Here is a 15,705-nt window from a genome sequence, read left to right as displayed (position 1 = left end):
AATTATATTAGTAAATTAGTAATACTAATATACATTAGTGTATAATGTATATTAATTTCAATCTATAGTTTATGGTCTTATACTAACACTCTATTACTATTAGTAATATACTTTAAGTCTATATATAAATTTTATCCAAAAAAAAAAGTCTATATATAAATAATTATATAAATCATTATTGTATTAATTATACTAATACTACATCACTAATGATACTATTAACTATATATAGTGATATCGTAATATTAATTCTATTAATGATATAAACATATCTACTATCAAGACAAACTCTTCAACATCGTTTTATATTGCCAATCAAATTGTGGCTGCCTAACCAAAATACAAAGCGAACGCGTGTAGATTGAATGACCAAGAAATTGCTTAAGATCTTCGACATCAAATATATAGAACTTGACCACTAGACCTTAGTTATACTAATACTACATCACTTATAATACTATTAACTATATATAGTAATATTATATTACTAAATTAGTAATACTAATATACATTAGTATATAATGTATATTAATTTCAATTTATACTTTATGGTCTTATACTAACACTCTAAGTCTATATATAAATTATTATATAAATCATTATAGTATTAGTTATACTAATACTACATCACTTATGATACTATTTAACTATATATAGTGATATAGTAATATTAATTCTATTAATGATATAAACATATATACTATCAACACAAACTCTTCAACAATACCATTTTATATTGCCAATCAAATTGTGGCCGCCTAATTAAAATACAAGGCTATCGCTTGTAGATTGAATGACCAAGTAATTGATTAAGATTTTCAACAGCAAATATATAGAACTTGACTACTAGACCTTAGTTATACTAATACTACATCACTTATGATACTATTAACTATATATAGTAATATTATATTACTAAATTAGTAATACTAATATACATTAGTATATAATGTATATTAATTTCAATTTATACTTTATGGTCTTATACTAACACTCTATTACTATTACTAATATACTTTAAGTCTATATATAAATTATTATATAAATCATTATAGTATTAGTTATACTAATACTACATCACTTATGATACTATTTAACTATATATAGTGATATAGTAATATTAATTCTATTAATGATATAAACATATATACTATCAACACAAACTCTTCAACAGTACCATTTTATATTGCCAATCAAATTGTGGCCGCCTAATTAAAATACAAGGCTAACTCGTGTAGATTGAATGACCAAGTAATTGCTTAAGATCTTCGACAGCAGATATATAGAACTTGACCACTAGACCTTAGTTATACTAATACTACATCACTTATAATACTATTAACTATATATAGTAATATTATATTACTAAATTAGTAATACTAATATACATTAGTATATAATGTATATTAATTTCAATATAGTGATATATTAATATTAACTATATCAGTTTTAGACTTCAATATTGTTGTGATTTAAATTTTTTTTTAAATTTAAAGAAAAATCAGAGTAAATTTTTAGCTGCTTGTCGTCTAGGAACTCTCATCAGTGTTGTTTTGGATATAAATATTAAGTTAAATTTTTTAAGATGCTAAAGATATAATATATATATATATACGCCCATGTTATATACACTGATCACGTTAAAAGGCCTGGCAATATATAACCGGATGGCAATATAGATGCCCACGTTATATATAAATATGAGCCCACGTTATATATATATTTATATATATTATATATCCTTCTATATATTTATATATATATTATATGCCCACGTTAGATATTGATATATATCCTTCACGTGGGCATATATATATATATATATATATATATATCGGTACGTATAACGTCGTGGGCATATAACGTTTTATGATCTTCCTAGTGTTTTATCTTCCCAGTGTTTTCAAATTAAACTCCAACAATTCTAGGGTTGCCGAATGTTTTAACCAAACACATAGCAACGCCTCCCTCTGATCACTCCATAGCAGGGCAAACGAAGGTCATTCCTCCACCGATAGACGTTGATTTCCTCTGTTTTGGACCCTCAAAACAGAGCAAGAAATAGCAGGGCAAACGAAGAGTTTTCCACGGATCAAACACCCACCGTACGTAAGCCTCACGTTAAACTAATCTCCATGAATTTACTCTTCACGTTATACTGATCTCTATATATTTACTCTATTTATTTCCTCTATGATTGTACCACTCTATGTATTTACTCTGTATTTACTCTATGAATCTGCCCTATGTATTTACTCCATGATTTTTTTGAAATTTTGCTAGCCTTGAATGGGATAGAGACCCAGTAGAACAGAGATTGACTATAAATAGGACTCTCCCACACCGAATTGGACTCAAAAGACACCAACACCTGAATGAAGTTTGACTCCAAATAACCACTGGTAAAAAAACTACTGCATTTAAAGACACCTACTAAATCTGCAATACCGTAACTCCTCTCCAGACATAACCCTTTTTATTTTTTTTTACAATGAACTCTCACTTCTTTAGACGGTTGGAAAACGAGAACCACATGATAGTCCGCTTGCCTTTGGCGTGCCACCAGCATCTGACAGTGCATGGGCAAAGAATGTCTAAGGGGGGAAAAAGATGAAAAAGATATCAATGTAACTATAAGATGACCAAAAAAATGTTTCTGGAAGATTATTGTGAATAAGAAGGCAAGAAGAACTTCTGCCTTTTGCTTCTAAATTCTAATACGACAGTTAGTATATAATGTATATTAATTTCAATTTATACTTTATGGTCTTATACTAACACTCTATTACTATTAGTAATATACTTTAAGTCTATATATATTTTTTATCAAAAAAAAAAAAAGTCTATATATAAATAATTATATAAATCATTATAGTATTGATTATATAAATCATTATAGTATTAATTCTTCCACCAATGTACACTAGCAATATCAGCTTTGACTGCTGTCAATCCTAAGCCTTTGAGGACTTGGATGAGCTCCGAAAACAGCTCTGGTCGATCATCGCAACAAATAGAGGCCCTTATGAACATATTTTCCTCGCTTCTGTGAACGTTGCCGAGGTTTACATCTTGGGCATAATCAGATTCAATAGTTACTTCATCTGCTTCTGTAGGAAGTAATTCCTTGTATATACTCTTAATTGGCAACAAGAATATCCAATAATTCCTTGTAAACTGATCTCAATAATTCCTTAATCAATCATAACATGGAAAACAAGACAACACATCATACATTTTAATCACCAACAGCTGCATTTAAAAGATATTTTGTGATCAGTGTAAAGTGTAATTTGTGTAATTTAATTTGTATATTCTTGTTGCCAATTTAATTTAATTTGCATTTAATTTGTGTAATTTTAATTTGTATCTTTTAAGTGTAAAGTGCATTTAAAAGATATTTTGTGTAATTTAATTTTGTAAAGTGTACTTTTTACAAATACCTACTGTTCAAAAAAGTCTATATATTATAATTTAATTTTCTGGTATGCATTGAAAGTGTACGTGAGGAAATTAATAGATTTAAATCAAAAAAAGAAAAAACTATATAGGTAGTCATTTGAAGGGGAAACTTTCTAGGACTGCTATTAGACTAGCTATGTTTTACCTATCACATAAAGCGTGGGGTTTTAATAAGCATGGGTCCACTGAATAAGTTTGGGGTTTTATATTTATGCCTATATTTATGCTATCGAAACCTTCATGGGCCGTGACATAGTCATCGTTGATACTTATATTTATGCTTTATTTTGCTTTACTTTTCGAAGTTCAATATTATTTTTCATACTATGTTTTAAATTATTGATGATCTTGCATTCTCATTCAGTTCTATTTTCATATTTCAATTAATGTAGTTAAGCTATGGACAAAAGTTGGATGAAAAAACCTCGACATACAAAAGAGTATGTTGATGGTGTCAATGAGTTTTTGAAGTTTGCATGTGAGAATTGTCCTACAGATTCATCGATTTGTTGCCCATGTAGAAAATGTGGATTGCGTATGATGTTCATGCCCAACATGGTATTTGATCATTTGATTAGCTATGGAATTTCTCAAGGTTACACCATTTGGCATGCTCATGGGGAGAGAAAAGGGGAGGCATCTTACCATGCTATTGGTGCCCAAAACAATAATGAGCAAATAAATGAAGGCTCCAGTGGGATGACAACTATGTTACATGACGTTTTTCCAATGTTTGATCCTGAAATAGTCGAAGGTACTGGGCCTGAAATACGTGTGGAAGTTGGAGAAGCTGGAGTGCAATATGAAAATCGACAAGATTCAAATGAGAGAGTTAATAAATTTTACAATATGTTAAAAGATGCTGATGAGCCATTATATGAAGGGTGCACAAAACATACTAAGTTTAGTGCTATCGTACGTCTATGGAATATGAAGTGTTTGGGTGGATTGAGTAATAACATATTTACAGAATTGCTTGAATTTGTGAATGAGTTGCTCCCACCAGGAGCATCATTGCCTAAAAATACATACGAGGCGAAAAAGTACATGAATGAGTTAGGGCTTGGATACGAGAAGATCTTAGTATGTCCCAATGGTTGTATGTTATTTTGGAAGGACAATGAGAATCTGGAAACATGCGTGGTATGTGGAGCATCAAAGTGGAAGCGAAAAGAGTCTATGGATGAAAGCTCTAAAAAAGGTAAAAGAAGTCCAGCAAAAATATTACGGTGGTTTCCGTTAAAACCAAGGTTGCAAAGGCTTTTTATGTCATCGAAGACTTCTTCACAAATGAAATGGCATGCTATAGGCCGCACAAATGATGGGGTACTAAGGCATCCAGCAGATGGTTTGGCTTGGAAGACGTTTGATTCACAACATGATGAGTTTGCCTCTGACCCCCGCAATGTTAGGCTTGGTTTATCTGCAGATGGCTTTAATCCTTTTGGTAACATGAGCATTTCCTATAGTACCTGGCCGGTTATGTTGGTACCTTACAATTTACCTCCTTGGATGTGCATGAAACGATCAACTTTCATGCTATCTTTGCTTATACCGGGACCATCATCACCTTCAATGAATATAGATGTATATTTAGAGCCTCTAATATCAGAATTAAAGGAATTATGGGAGATTGGAGCACCAACCTATGATGTTTGCTCTAGAGAGACATTTACAATGCGTGCGGCTTTAATGTGGACGATAAATGATTTTCCTGCATATGGTGATTTGTCTGGATGGAGTACGAAAGGTCGTTTAGCATGTCCTTGTTGTATGGGTAATACACGATCTAGATGGCTGAAACATGGAAAAAAATTTTCCTATATGGGGCATAGACGATTCTTGCCAATAAATCATAAGTGGAGAATGATGGCAAGAACATTTGATGGTACACGAGAAATTGATCCTCCACCTACCATGCCAACACCTGATGAAATTTTGGAACAATTAGATGATGAAAGATGCAATGATAGAACAAATCGTAAAAGAAATAGAGTTGTGGGGTCCACTACTGTTAAGGAACACTCATGGAAGAAACGTAGTATTTTCTTTAGTTTGCCTTACTGGAAGGATAATTTATTGCGTCATAATCTTGATGTGATGCACATTGAAAAAAATGTGGTGGATAATATTGTTGGCACACTATTAAATATTGTTACGAAATCAAAAGATGGCATACAGGCACGCCTTGACTTACAAGAGATGGGTTTGAGACCACAACTTCATCCGGTTATAACAGCTGCAAACAAGACATATTTGCCTCCAGCTATTTTCACAATGAGTAACAAAGAGAAAGAAGACTTGTTGAAGGTTATAAAAAATGTAAAAGTACCAGATGGTTATTCTTCAAATGTTTCACGTTGTGTCAAGCTTGAACATCGTACTATAGTGGGCATGAAGAGTCATGATAGCCATATACTGATGCAACAACTTCTGCCAATTGCATTACGTGGGTCATTACCTAAGAAGGTAATAGAACCATTGATCGAGCTATCTGGATTCTTCAGGGAAATTTGCTCGAAAACAATGCGGCTTGAAGATTTGGACCGATTGGAATCTAGAATACCCTACATATTGTGCCAATTAGAAATGATATTTCCACCATCATTTTTCACGGTTATGGTGCACTTGGTTATACATTTAGTTGCAGAATGTAAACTTGGAGGACCAGTTCATTATCGATGGATGTATCCCGTTGAAAGGTATGCTATAATTATTGAATAAAAAACACATAAATCTATTAAAGTAAACAAATATTTTGAAAAAAATAGTAAAAGTGGGTCATGATTATTGTTGTAGGTACCTACACCGACTTAAGTTTCATGTGCGTAACAAAGCTGCACCAGAAGGTTCCATTGCTGAAGGATATTTGCTGGAGGAATTATTGACGTTTTGTTCTCGTTATTTAGAATCCGCTCAAACGGTTTTCAATAGACCATCTAGAAACCCGGATGATTCTAAAGGGAAAGTTCTTGACGTTCGCCTTGATTTTACGGCGTGGACTCAAGCACATCGCTATATTCTCTTCAACTCTGATGATTTCACTCCATTCCGCATGTGAGTTGCAATGTTTAATACGTACGAATTAAATTATATTTCATTTATATTTTTGTAATTTTAGCATACATTTGTGATGTCGTGAACATATGTAGGATGCACTTGGAAATATTGAGGAATACAATTGATGAGAGGCATGTATCGAATGAAGAACTACAGAAGAGGCACCAAGACCAATTTTGTAATTGGTTTCAAGATTATGTACTATTTACACCCCATTCAATAGTATATTACATAATTTGATATGTCTCTCTAGTTTTCATCATCTACTCAATTCTAATAATCCAACCTTTCAGGTAATGAAAATGGATGACAATGAAAGAAGTGAATTGGGCCATAAAGTCGTAATGCATTCTAAAGGTCCCTTGCAAGTTGCCAAAGAATTCAAGCGAATTGTCATCAATGGTACAAAATATCGCACTAGGAATTACGAAAATGGGAAGAAAACTCAGAATTGTGGTGTTAGTGTGTGTACTGAAGATGGCCTTGCCTGGTATGGCCAATTAACACGCATAATTGAGATTATGTATTATGATGGATCTCGATATGTGTTATTCAAATGTGATTGGGCAGACGTTACTATGGGTAAAGGTTTCAAGGAGGATGAGTTTGGGTTTAGTCTTGTGAATTTTTCTCATCTAGTACACACTGGTAATCGGATAACTGATGATCCGTTTGTTTTATCTTCCCAAGTATCTCAAGTATATTATGTGGCAGATGAAAGATGCCCAAATTGGGTTGTTGTCGTTAAGACAAAACCAAGAGACGTGTATGACACTGGTGAAGAGGAAGTGACTGATGACGACGATGATGAATATTTAGTCAACGAATATTGTAACACTTCCAACGATGAAGCTATTGAACCTGCTATTGACGATGTTGTATGGACGCGAAATGACATAGATGGATTGATGATCGAAACTCCTTAATAGTGTCGAGTAAGAAATATATATTTAGACTTTTTAACATGATTTCTCTTATAACTTTACTTCTATCTCATATCATGCTCCAAAAATTATTATTCCTATTGATTTACATATATGTAAATTTGTTTTTGTACAGGTACAATGGGTCCAAAAAGGAAGGCGAAGACTATCAGACCACACTTGCGAAGACAATCTACTTCAATACCAACTGTCCATAATGAGACACAATCATACCCATCCCTTGATAGGGTGGCCCATTCATTACCCCCCGTCGATGGGCCGCCCCCTTCTATTGATAGGATGGTGGAGTCATCACCTTCTGTAGTTTGTCCTTCCCAGCCATCACTACCCAGACATATAGAGATCAGCAGAGAGACCCAGTCATGCACACATGTACCAATAGAACAACATTCGGAAGCAGAAAATGTCGACTTGTGTTCCGAGATTGGAGATCGTTTTGTTGTCGTTGTTGGTATGTTTTTGTTTTTCTTACTTCTTATTTATTTTACTATGAATGCACATTTAGAAAATAGTAATAATGTCACTAAATCCCTTTTTGCAGATAGTAATGGAGGTAGAGTAAAGAGACCATTGCACTCGATTCATGACATTTGGCATCTTCCAGAAGGGGAGCGAATTGATATGGAGCTCAATAATCTTGGTCAACCCATTAAAAAGCAAGACTCAAAGGTGGTAAGGTTTGGTGGCCTGATAGCAAGAACTAATAAGTTGGTTCCTATTATTTACAAGGATTGGAGGTCGGTGCCTAAAACCATAAAGGAGGAAGCGTGGGGTCTTATAATGGTATGTAACTTGTATTAAACCATTATTATTAATTAAATAGGTATATTTTGAAAATTTTGTTAGAAATCAAGACATATACTTGTATAAATTTATTTTGACTGTAGGGCAAATTTAAAGTTCCTGATGACAAATTGGATGCATTCAAAAAATGGATACTGAAGGACCTGGGGAAGAAATGGAAAGACTACAAGCACGAATTGAAGAAAAAGTTACTTCATGAAAAAGACACCTCTGCAGCACAAGTTGTGGCAAGGGCAAGTCCCGATATGGTGGACTTATCGCAACTAGCGGAGTTGGCCAATCTTTGGTTCGATCCAGAATATAAGGTAACAATGCGCACATTTTTCTTATTGATTTAGAAAGTTAACCAACTAGTTATTTTAATCATAATTTTCATAATCTTTGTGATGTTGTAGTCAAAATGTAATAAAAATAAGGAGTGTCGCAAGAAGCAGCTGGTTGTTCACAGCGGAGGATCGAAAAGTTATGCAAGATATGCCCATGATGCGGTATTTATTTATTAGTATTTATTTACTGTTGAATATTTGTTAGTTTTTTGTTTTCGATATCTGTGTTTAATCTAGAATATTGGATGCAGCAAAAATCAACTGGGACGTTGCCAAATCGAGCCCAATTATTTGTTACGACCCATAAGAGAAAGGATGGCACCCACTACAATGATGAGACGAGGAAGAAAGTGGTATATTTATTTTCAAATTTATTACTTTTTAATTTTAATGGATTTATAAGATGAAAAATGTGTATTTTTTTATCATCTATTACAGGTTGAGATGGAGGAACTTTTAACACAAGACACAACTTCGATAGAAATGGGGTCTGGAGGAACCATGACTTGGGCATCAGATGATATTTATTCTAAAGTTATGGGCCCAGAACGGCCTGGACGTGTGCGCGGTTTGGGGTTTGGGCCAACTCCTAAAAGGCAAACTTGTCAACATTCACTACCAACTTCTACGCAAGAAGATGGTGCATTAAAGGAAGAGCTTGATAAAATGCGAAACGAATTAACTGAATTGCGGAACTTAGTAAACACATTTGTGCATGCACAGGTGAGCACCCCACATATGTTTAGTTGATATCAATCAACCACAAATTAGAATTTTTCGACCTTCATTTGAATTTATTTTCAGACTGCAGGACAAAATCAAATAGAGAATGAAGAGGAAGAGAAAGATGAAGAAGAAGAAGAAGGGAATGAAGAAGAGGAAGATGAAGAAGAGGAAGATGAAGAAGAGGAAGATGAAGAAGAGGAAGAGAACGACGAGGACGATGATTGATGGGATTATAAGTGAAGAATCGCAAATTATATTAATATTTTAGTTTAATGATATTTTTAACTTTCCTTAATTGAGGTAATATTTATAGTTATGTTATATATCGACGTTTGCTCCATTTTGCTAAGTTGGAATTGAAACAGATTGTAAAAATTTTGAACTCAAAGTGTTAGGTGAAGTGGTGGATTATGCATTAATTTTACTACTCTTTTATTTTTGTTGATAAAAAATTTTACTACTCTTTTTGGAAGTTGTGATTCTTAGTAAGATATCTTTTACTAGTTTGGTTCATGACCCATTCTTTGAACGATCAATCAGTGATTTATAAAGAAAAATTATTATTGAAGTCTGTTGATCAATTGTTGGAATATTTTTAAATCCCGTCAAAGCTATATATTATTACCAGCGTAAAATTGATCAATTGTAGGCCTTTTTTTAAATAATATAAACGCCGAAAAACTTAATAATTTACCGGCGTAAAATTGATCAATTGTCGGCGTTTTGTTAAACACCGAAAAAGCTATATATTATTTCTGACGTAACAATATAAAAGCCAGAAAACTAAATAATTTACCGGCGTAAGTTTGATCACTTTTCGGCATTTTTTTAAATGCCGCCAAAGCTATATTATTACCGGCGTAAAAATATAAATGCCGGGAAACCACTAATTTACCGGCGTAAAATTGATATATTTTCGACGTTTTTGTAAACGCCGCCAAAGCTATATATTATTACCGGCGTAAAAATATAAACGCCGGGAACTTCAATTATTTACCGGCGTAAACAATAAGCGCCGGCAATATTATATTTTTACCGGCGCATAAACAACCGCCGGTAATATAAACGCCGGCAATTCTGTCTTTTTTTGTAGTGACTTTTTTTAGAATTTTAATTACTAAAACTTATATTCTCAAACAAAGCATGAAAAGTAAATTTCTTAACTTAAACGTAGTCTTATATGTGAAAAGAGCATCACAACTCTTAAATCATCCTCATCAACGATGAATTCGTTAACACCATTTAAAACTTTTATTTCTGAATATTAAGTTGGAGTGAATCCTTTTTAAGAAAAAAAATGTCAGCCGGCCCCCTCCTAACTTCTTGTGGATTCTTTGCAAGAAAAAATATTTGGGAGAGGCTTTTTTATAATATTATGCAAAATTGATTGCATAATTGAATGTTCTTATTTACATATATTGGAGGAGACATTGTTTTATAGAATAAGTGATGAAATAAGGCATAATATGAAAAAATATATAGAAGATAAAAAGTACTATCATAAGGGTTGTAAATGAACCAATCTATTCCATAGCCAACTTTTTTAAACTCAAATCGAACTCGACTTGTGGAAAAAAAAAAAAAAGGCACCCGTTAAAGCAAATACGTACCTATTCAATTAGTAAATGACATATACCTAACTAGACTCTACCCGACACGGCTAAGGCTTGTTAAGGTCCGCTCGTTTATGCCTAACTCCACGTGTTAGCTCAATTCAATTATAACTCGTTCATACATCCATATAAGCATAACAACTTTTGTAATTACATATATATATATAGTATGTAACCTAATTGCTTATACCTAGCTAGTCACTTATGCCTATGTATTGAATATACTCTATAGTTATATGTTATTTTCTTAAATACTTAAGTCATTAAATTATAGTAACTCTTTTATAATTTGTATAATAGTTAGTCAATAGAAATTAATAATTTTACATACTAGTATGTAGGAACTATATAATAGTATGTTGACACATACTATTATATTATGTGTATCCTTGGTAGTTTATGTAGATATATAATATGTATTTATTAGAGATAAATATTAACTAGTTACATATTAATTATTTTTTACAATTTTCTAATGCAATAGAGGGTCTCTTTATTAGTCGTAAAAACTCCATTAAATTTTGAATATTTTTTACAATTTCACAAATTTCTTTATTACTAAATTTTATTCAGAAAATAAAAAATGATAATAATCAACTTGAGCCGAACTACTCGGCTCGAACTTGCACTAGCCCCAAGCCCAAATAAAAATAAGATAAAAATATCTAGCTCGAGCTTAGGTTTTATAGTCGAGCCGAGGTTGGCAATTATCTAAAGATTGGCTCAAGGATATCCAGACTACCCAAACTGTAACTAGATATCCGGATTTTCAAGGAGAAGATTTTGTCAGTAATATATGTGTGTGGAAGTTGAACCAAGAATGTTAAAATAGTTTTCATGATAAATAATAATATCAGTATGTGCTAAAGATTTCAAATTTATTGTTTGGTAATGGAATATTATATTTTCTTGTTATAGCCATGGTAGACATCACACAATAAACTACTGTAATGTTGTCTACATTACAATACAAAACATCACGATTAATAGAGTGTGCATTAAAAGCAGCCAAAAAATAAATTCCCTCTAGTCTAGCAAGTTATAATTAACACATTTGTAGCAAATCCTCATGTAACTTAATAGTATTGGTGCGTCTTGACTTCCCACATGCTAAAGAACCTGCACTCTCCACTATAACACTTTCCTACAGTATGCAAGCCATTTTATAAATCTACGGCCATATACCTAAATGGAAAATTTATAAAAGGAGAAACCAGAGATTTTCTTCCCAGTATCAGAACATGACAATTTAAGACCATTGCCGGGTTTACTTGGTGCAAAGTAAAACACGTGATAGTTTAAAAGTGACCTGCATGGGCCCATGGAAGAAAATAGGTAGCGTGTACAAGCATTTTCACATACAACATGAAAAGTCTAAAACATATTAATTATATTTCTATTATTTTCTTTAACAGATCAGGAGTTTTTCTTCAGATGATTCAAAACTCACCACCCGGCCACTGTCTTTGTGCATCTTTTCTTTCTTTGCTTTCCCCCTCGAAACGGCATAAAATCCGACTACAGTAACTGCTCATCCAATCAAACTTCAACCATTTAAGATCAGTATTTAATGCCTGTTTGGTATTGAGTTTGAAAGTTTAAAAATTGCTTTTATGCAACAACCCCTTCCTCAGATGGAATGAACTATGAGCTATTACATTTCATCGTACTTTTCCTTTATACAAATTTAACAGAAAAACCTAACATAATTAATTCACTACAACAATTCTGAGCTTTTGAGACAATTTTTCTTTGGAATGAAATGAAACTCGTCCCAAAATGTAAGATTTAAGGATAAAATTCTTATTTTGTTAAAAAAAAATCCTGAAACTTGCTTTCGGGTTCGAACGGTATACTTAGGGACGATGAATTTTGTCCTTAGTGAAATAATCAATCGCGGTTGGGGGAAAAATTGCCAGGTCGATCGCGAGAAACTAATTTTACCGTTTGAACGTCCATTGAAACCATTCGAACATGTAAATCACCATTTTCGAATGGTCAATTAACGTTCGAACGGTGACACTAATTTAATAAAGTAAATTATTAATAATAGAAATCAACAATTAATTTATAAAAGAAAGATATAATGCGTAATTAATTAAACTTAGAAAACATCAAATATTGTCCATACCAAAAATAAAACAAAATACAAATAAAAGATATAAAATACTATGTCCCCAACTCTTTGAGGACATCCTCGATTGAATCTATTTTTGCCTTTATCTATGTCAATCGAGTAGATATCATCTCCTGAGTCCGAGACACATGATCAATGGCACCCATGAACTCTGTACGTTAGCCTCCGAAGCCAATCTGGATCTCTATATGCACTATATTAGCAATCTGATCAGTAGTAACAGTTCATGATGTCTCGGGCTGCGTGGATGTTTGACCGGCCGATACTCTATGATCAGTCAGGTGTCAATCTCTGGTTTGAGTATAGACCGGCTCTGTAGTAGGAGCACGAAGACGAAGCCTCGAGTGGCCCGTGCTCTATGACAGGGTGGAGGCGTTGATCGGTCCAATCGGCTCCTGAATACGCTCAGCAATATTAGATAAGACCCCAACTGACAATAGGAATCGTGTGATCAAGAGGCCGGACGGCAAAATATATGTCGTAATGTATGAAAGCTCTGATCGCATCCTAGTGAATATATAACCCACTAGGTCGATAGGCATCATAAGAGAGACACGTATCATAACTCTCGCCCTATCCATGTCAACCTCCGTCTTGTGCTGCCGAGAGTCAATGTTGTGGGTTCAGAATCTTGAAAAAATCTTATAAATGAACCTGTTTGATGCTCTTCATCCCATCATAAGGAGGAGCATCTGGACCAACAACTAACTGCCTCATCTTTACATCCGAGAGGTCATCCAGTCCATCAGGATCAGTGCCCTTGTCCTTAGCTGTCTCCACACCAGTTGTCTCCTCACCAGTTGTAGACATCCTAGGCACCATGTTTGGATATGCAGTCTTTAAACGTGCGATACCAATAAAATTGGCAAGTATGTTTGTCGAGAACAGGAATGAAATACCTCGTATGCCGATAATATATTTACCATCAACATCCACACTGGAGGCACCAACCCCTCTATAAAAGTTGGTGACGAGATCAATATATGCCACGAACTAGAATGCCTCATCCCTATGGTCCAAAATTGGTGACCAACTGCACTCCACGAATACCGATGTCAAGGCGCGGCCCTCGAAGAGAAGATCCTAAAAATCGTTGAACTTCACTTGACGCTTCAGTAAAATTTTACGGACTAACAATGTATCGACTGTACTACTAGAAGAACCTAATTCTCCTGGTCTGGCATGCTTTGACCTTCCCCTAGCAGACATTTCAACTTAAAATTTAAATAATAAAATTAAAAATATTAGTTACAAAATATAATATACAAAAAATCATAAAATTATATAATTAATGAAACAATGTAAATATGTTTTTTGTGTTTACCCATTCGAGCCCTGCAAATAGTGTTCGAAAAGTTTTGCTTTTAGGTTATAACCATTTGAACATTGAAAAAGAGTTCGAACGGTGTTATATATAGACAGTCAAACAGTTGTGACACTGTTCCCAAGAAAGTCTTTTGGGTTCTACTCGTTCGACCGACGTTTGAACAGTTTTGTTTATAAGCATTCGAAAGGTTAAGACATCGTTCCTAAGAAAGTCTTTTTGGTTCTTACCGTTCGAAAGTGATGAACAAATTCGAATGGTGTTATATGTAGTCAGTTGAATGGTCGAGACACCGTTCCCAATGAAGTCTTTTTGGTTCTCACAATTTGAAGACGTTCGAATGGCTTCTGGATCAAGCTCAGCAATGGCTAAGTTGACACAATGGCCTGTGAAACGAAATGAATCCCACCAATTCATTTCATTTCTTCAACAAAATAACACAAGCATAGAACCATGTCGGCCTTGTGTTTCACATAAATTTTAGGATTTATAAAATTTTGTACTGATAACATTATTAGTATTATTACTATTTTATTTATTTAGTTCTGACTTATTATATTAGTTTTATTTATATTGAATAATTTGTAACGTAGTTTTGAAATATAAATATCTATTTGGTTTTAAATTAGTATTCTCCGTGAAAATACTAACCATTCGACTGATCATCAAACGTTCGAACATATATACTTCAGACACAACCATTCAAACATCACAAGTTGGAGTTCGAACGGTAAACAAACGTTGTGAACCGTTCGAATTGGCAACTCACTCTTTCCATCCTAAACATGTTCGAATAACTTATTCAATTATAAAAATTAATATAATTTACATTCGATCATCAATTTCTTTGTTCGAACGTTTCCTCATGTCTCTTTAGTCTAACAGATTGGTATCAATTGACCAGCCATGAATTACCTGTTTGAACAAACATATTGTTCGAATGATTTCCTGAGACGAAATTCAATCGTCCCAAAATAAAAATTTCATTCAAACGTGATAAAACGGTCAAGCAAAATTTCATCCCAAAAGATTTTTTTTGGGACAGAATTGTGATTTTCGTCCCAAAATACCTTTTAGGACAGTGATATTGGGACAACCTTGAGACACTTTAGTTTTATCCCAAAATATATTTTGGGATGAAAATCTAGTCTTTTGGGACAAAAGACATTATCTATTGTAGTGTAATAAAAGGGACTTTCGCATTTTTGTCAAAATATACAAAAAAAAAAAAATTATGTCCTATTAGTTACACATTGAAACCATAACTATTTACACAGTATGAAGATCCATTATGAATAGTAGTTAAATA

General features: G+C 33.4%; 2 protein-coding genes across 2 annotated transcripts; both read left to right on the top strand.

Moving 5' to 3' along the window:
• The first annotated feature begins 3,861 nt into the window (after positions 1–3,861).
• On the top strand, positions 3,862–6,523 carry LOC108979868. The gene is made up of 2 exons (XM_035695832.1): positions 3,862–6,164; positions 6,262–6,523. Exons 1-2 carry the CDS (start codon positions 3,862–3,864, stop codon positions 6,521–6,523), a joined length of 2,565 nt encoding a protein of 854 aa, XP_035551725.1.
• A 1,063-nt stretch (positions 6,524–7,586) lies between these two features.
• On the top strand, positions 7,587–9,422 carry LOC118349892. Its single transcript, XM_035695831.1, has 7 exons — positions 7,587–7,917; positions 8,008–8,249; positions 8,354–8,575; positions 8,666–8,758; positions 8,848–8,949; positions 9,035–9,319; positions 9,408–9,422. Exons 1-7 carry the CDS (start codon positions 7,587–7,589, stop codon positions 9,420–9,422), a joined length of 1,290 nt encoding a protein of 429 aa, XP_035551724.1.
• Positions 9,423–15,705: the final 6,283 nt, after the last annotated feature.

Source organism: Juglans regia, chromosome 11 (assembly GCF_001411555.2).
Source record: "Juglans regia cultivar Chandler chromosome 11, Walnut 2.0, whole genome shotgun sequence".
In the NCBI taxonomy this organism is placed as follows: domain Eukaryota; kingdom Viridiplantae; phylum Streptophyta; class Magnoliopsida; order Fagales; family Juglandaceae; genus Juglans; species Juglans regia.
This window is presented reverse-complemented; position numbering and strand designations above follow the sequence as displayed.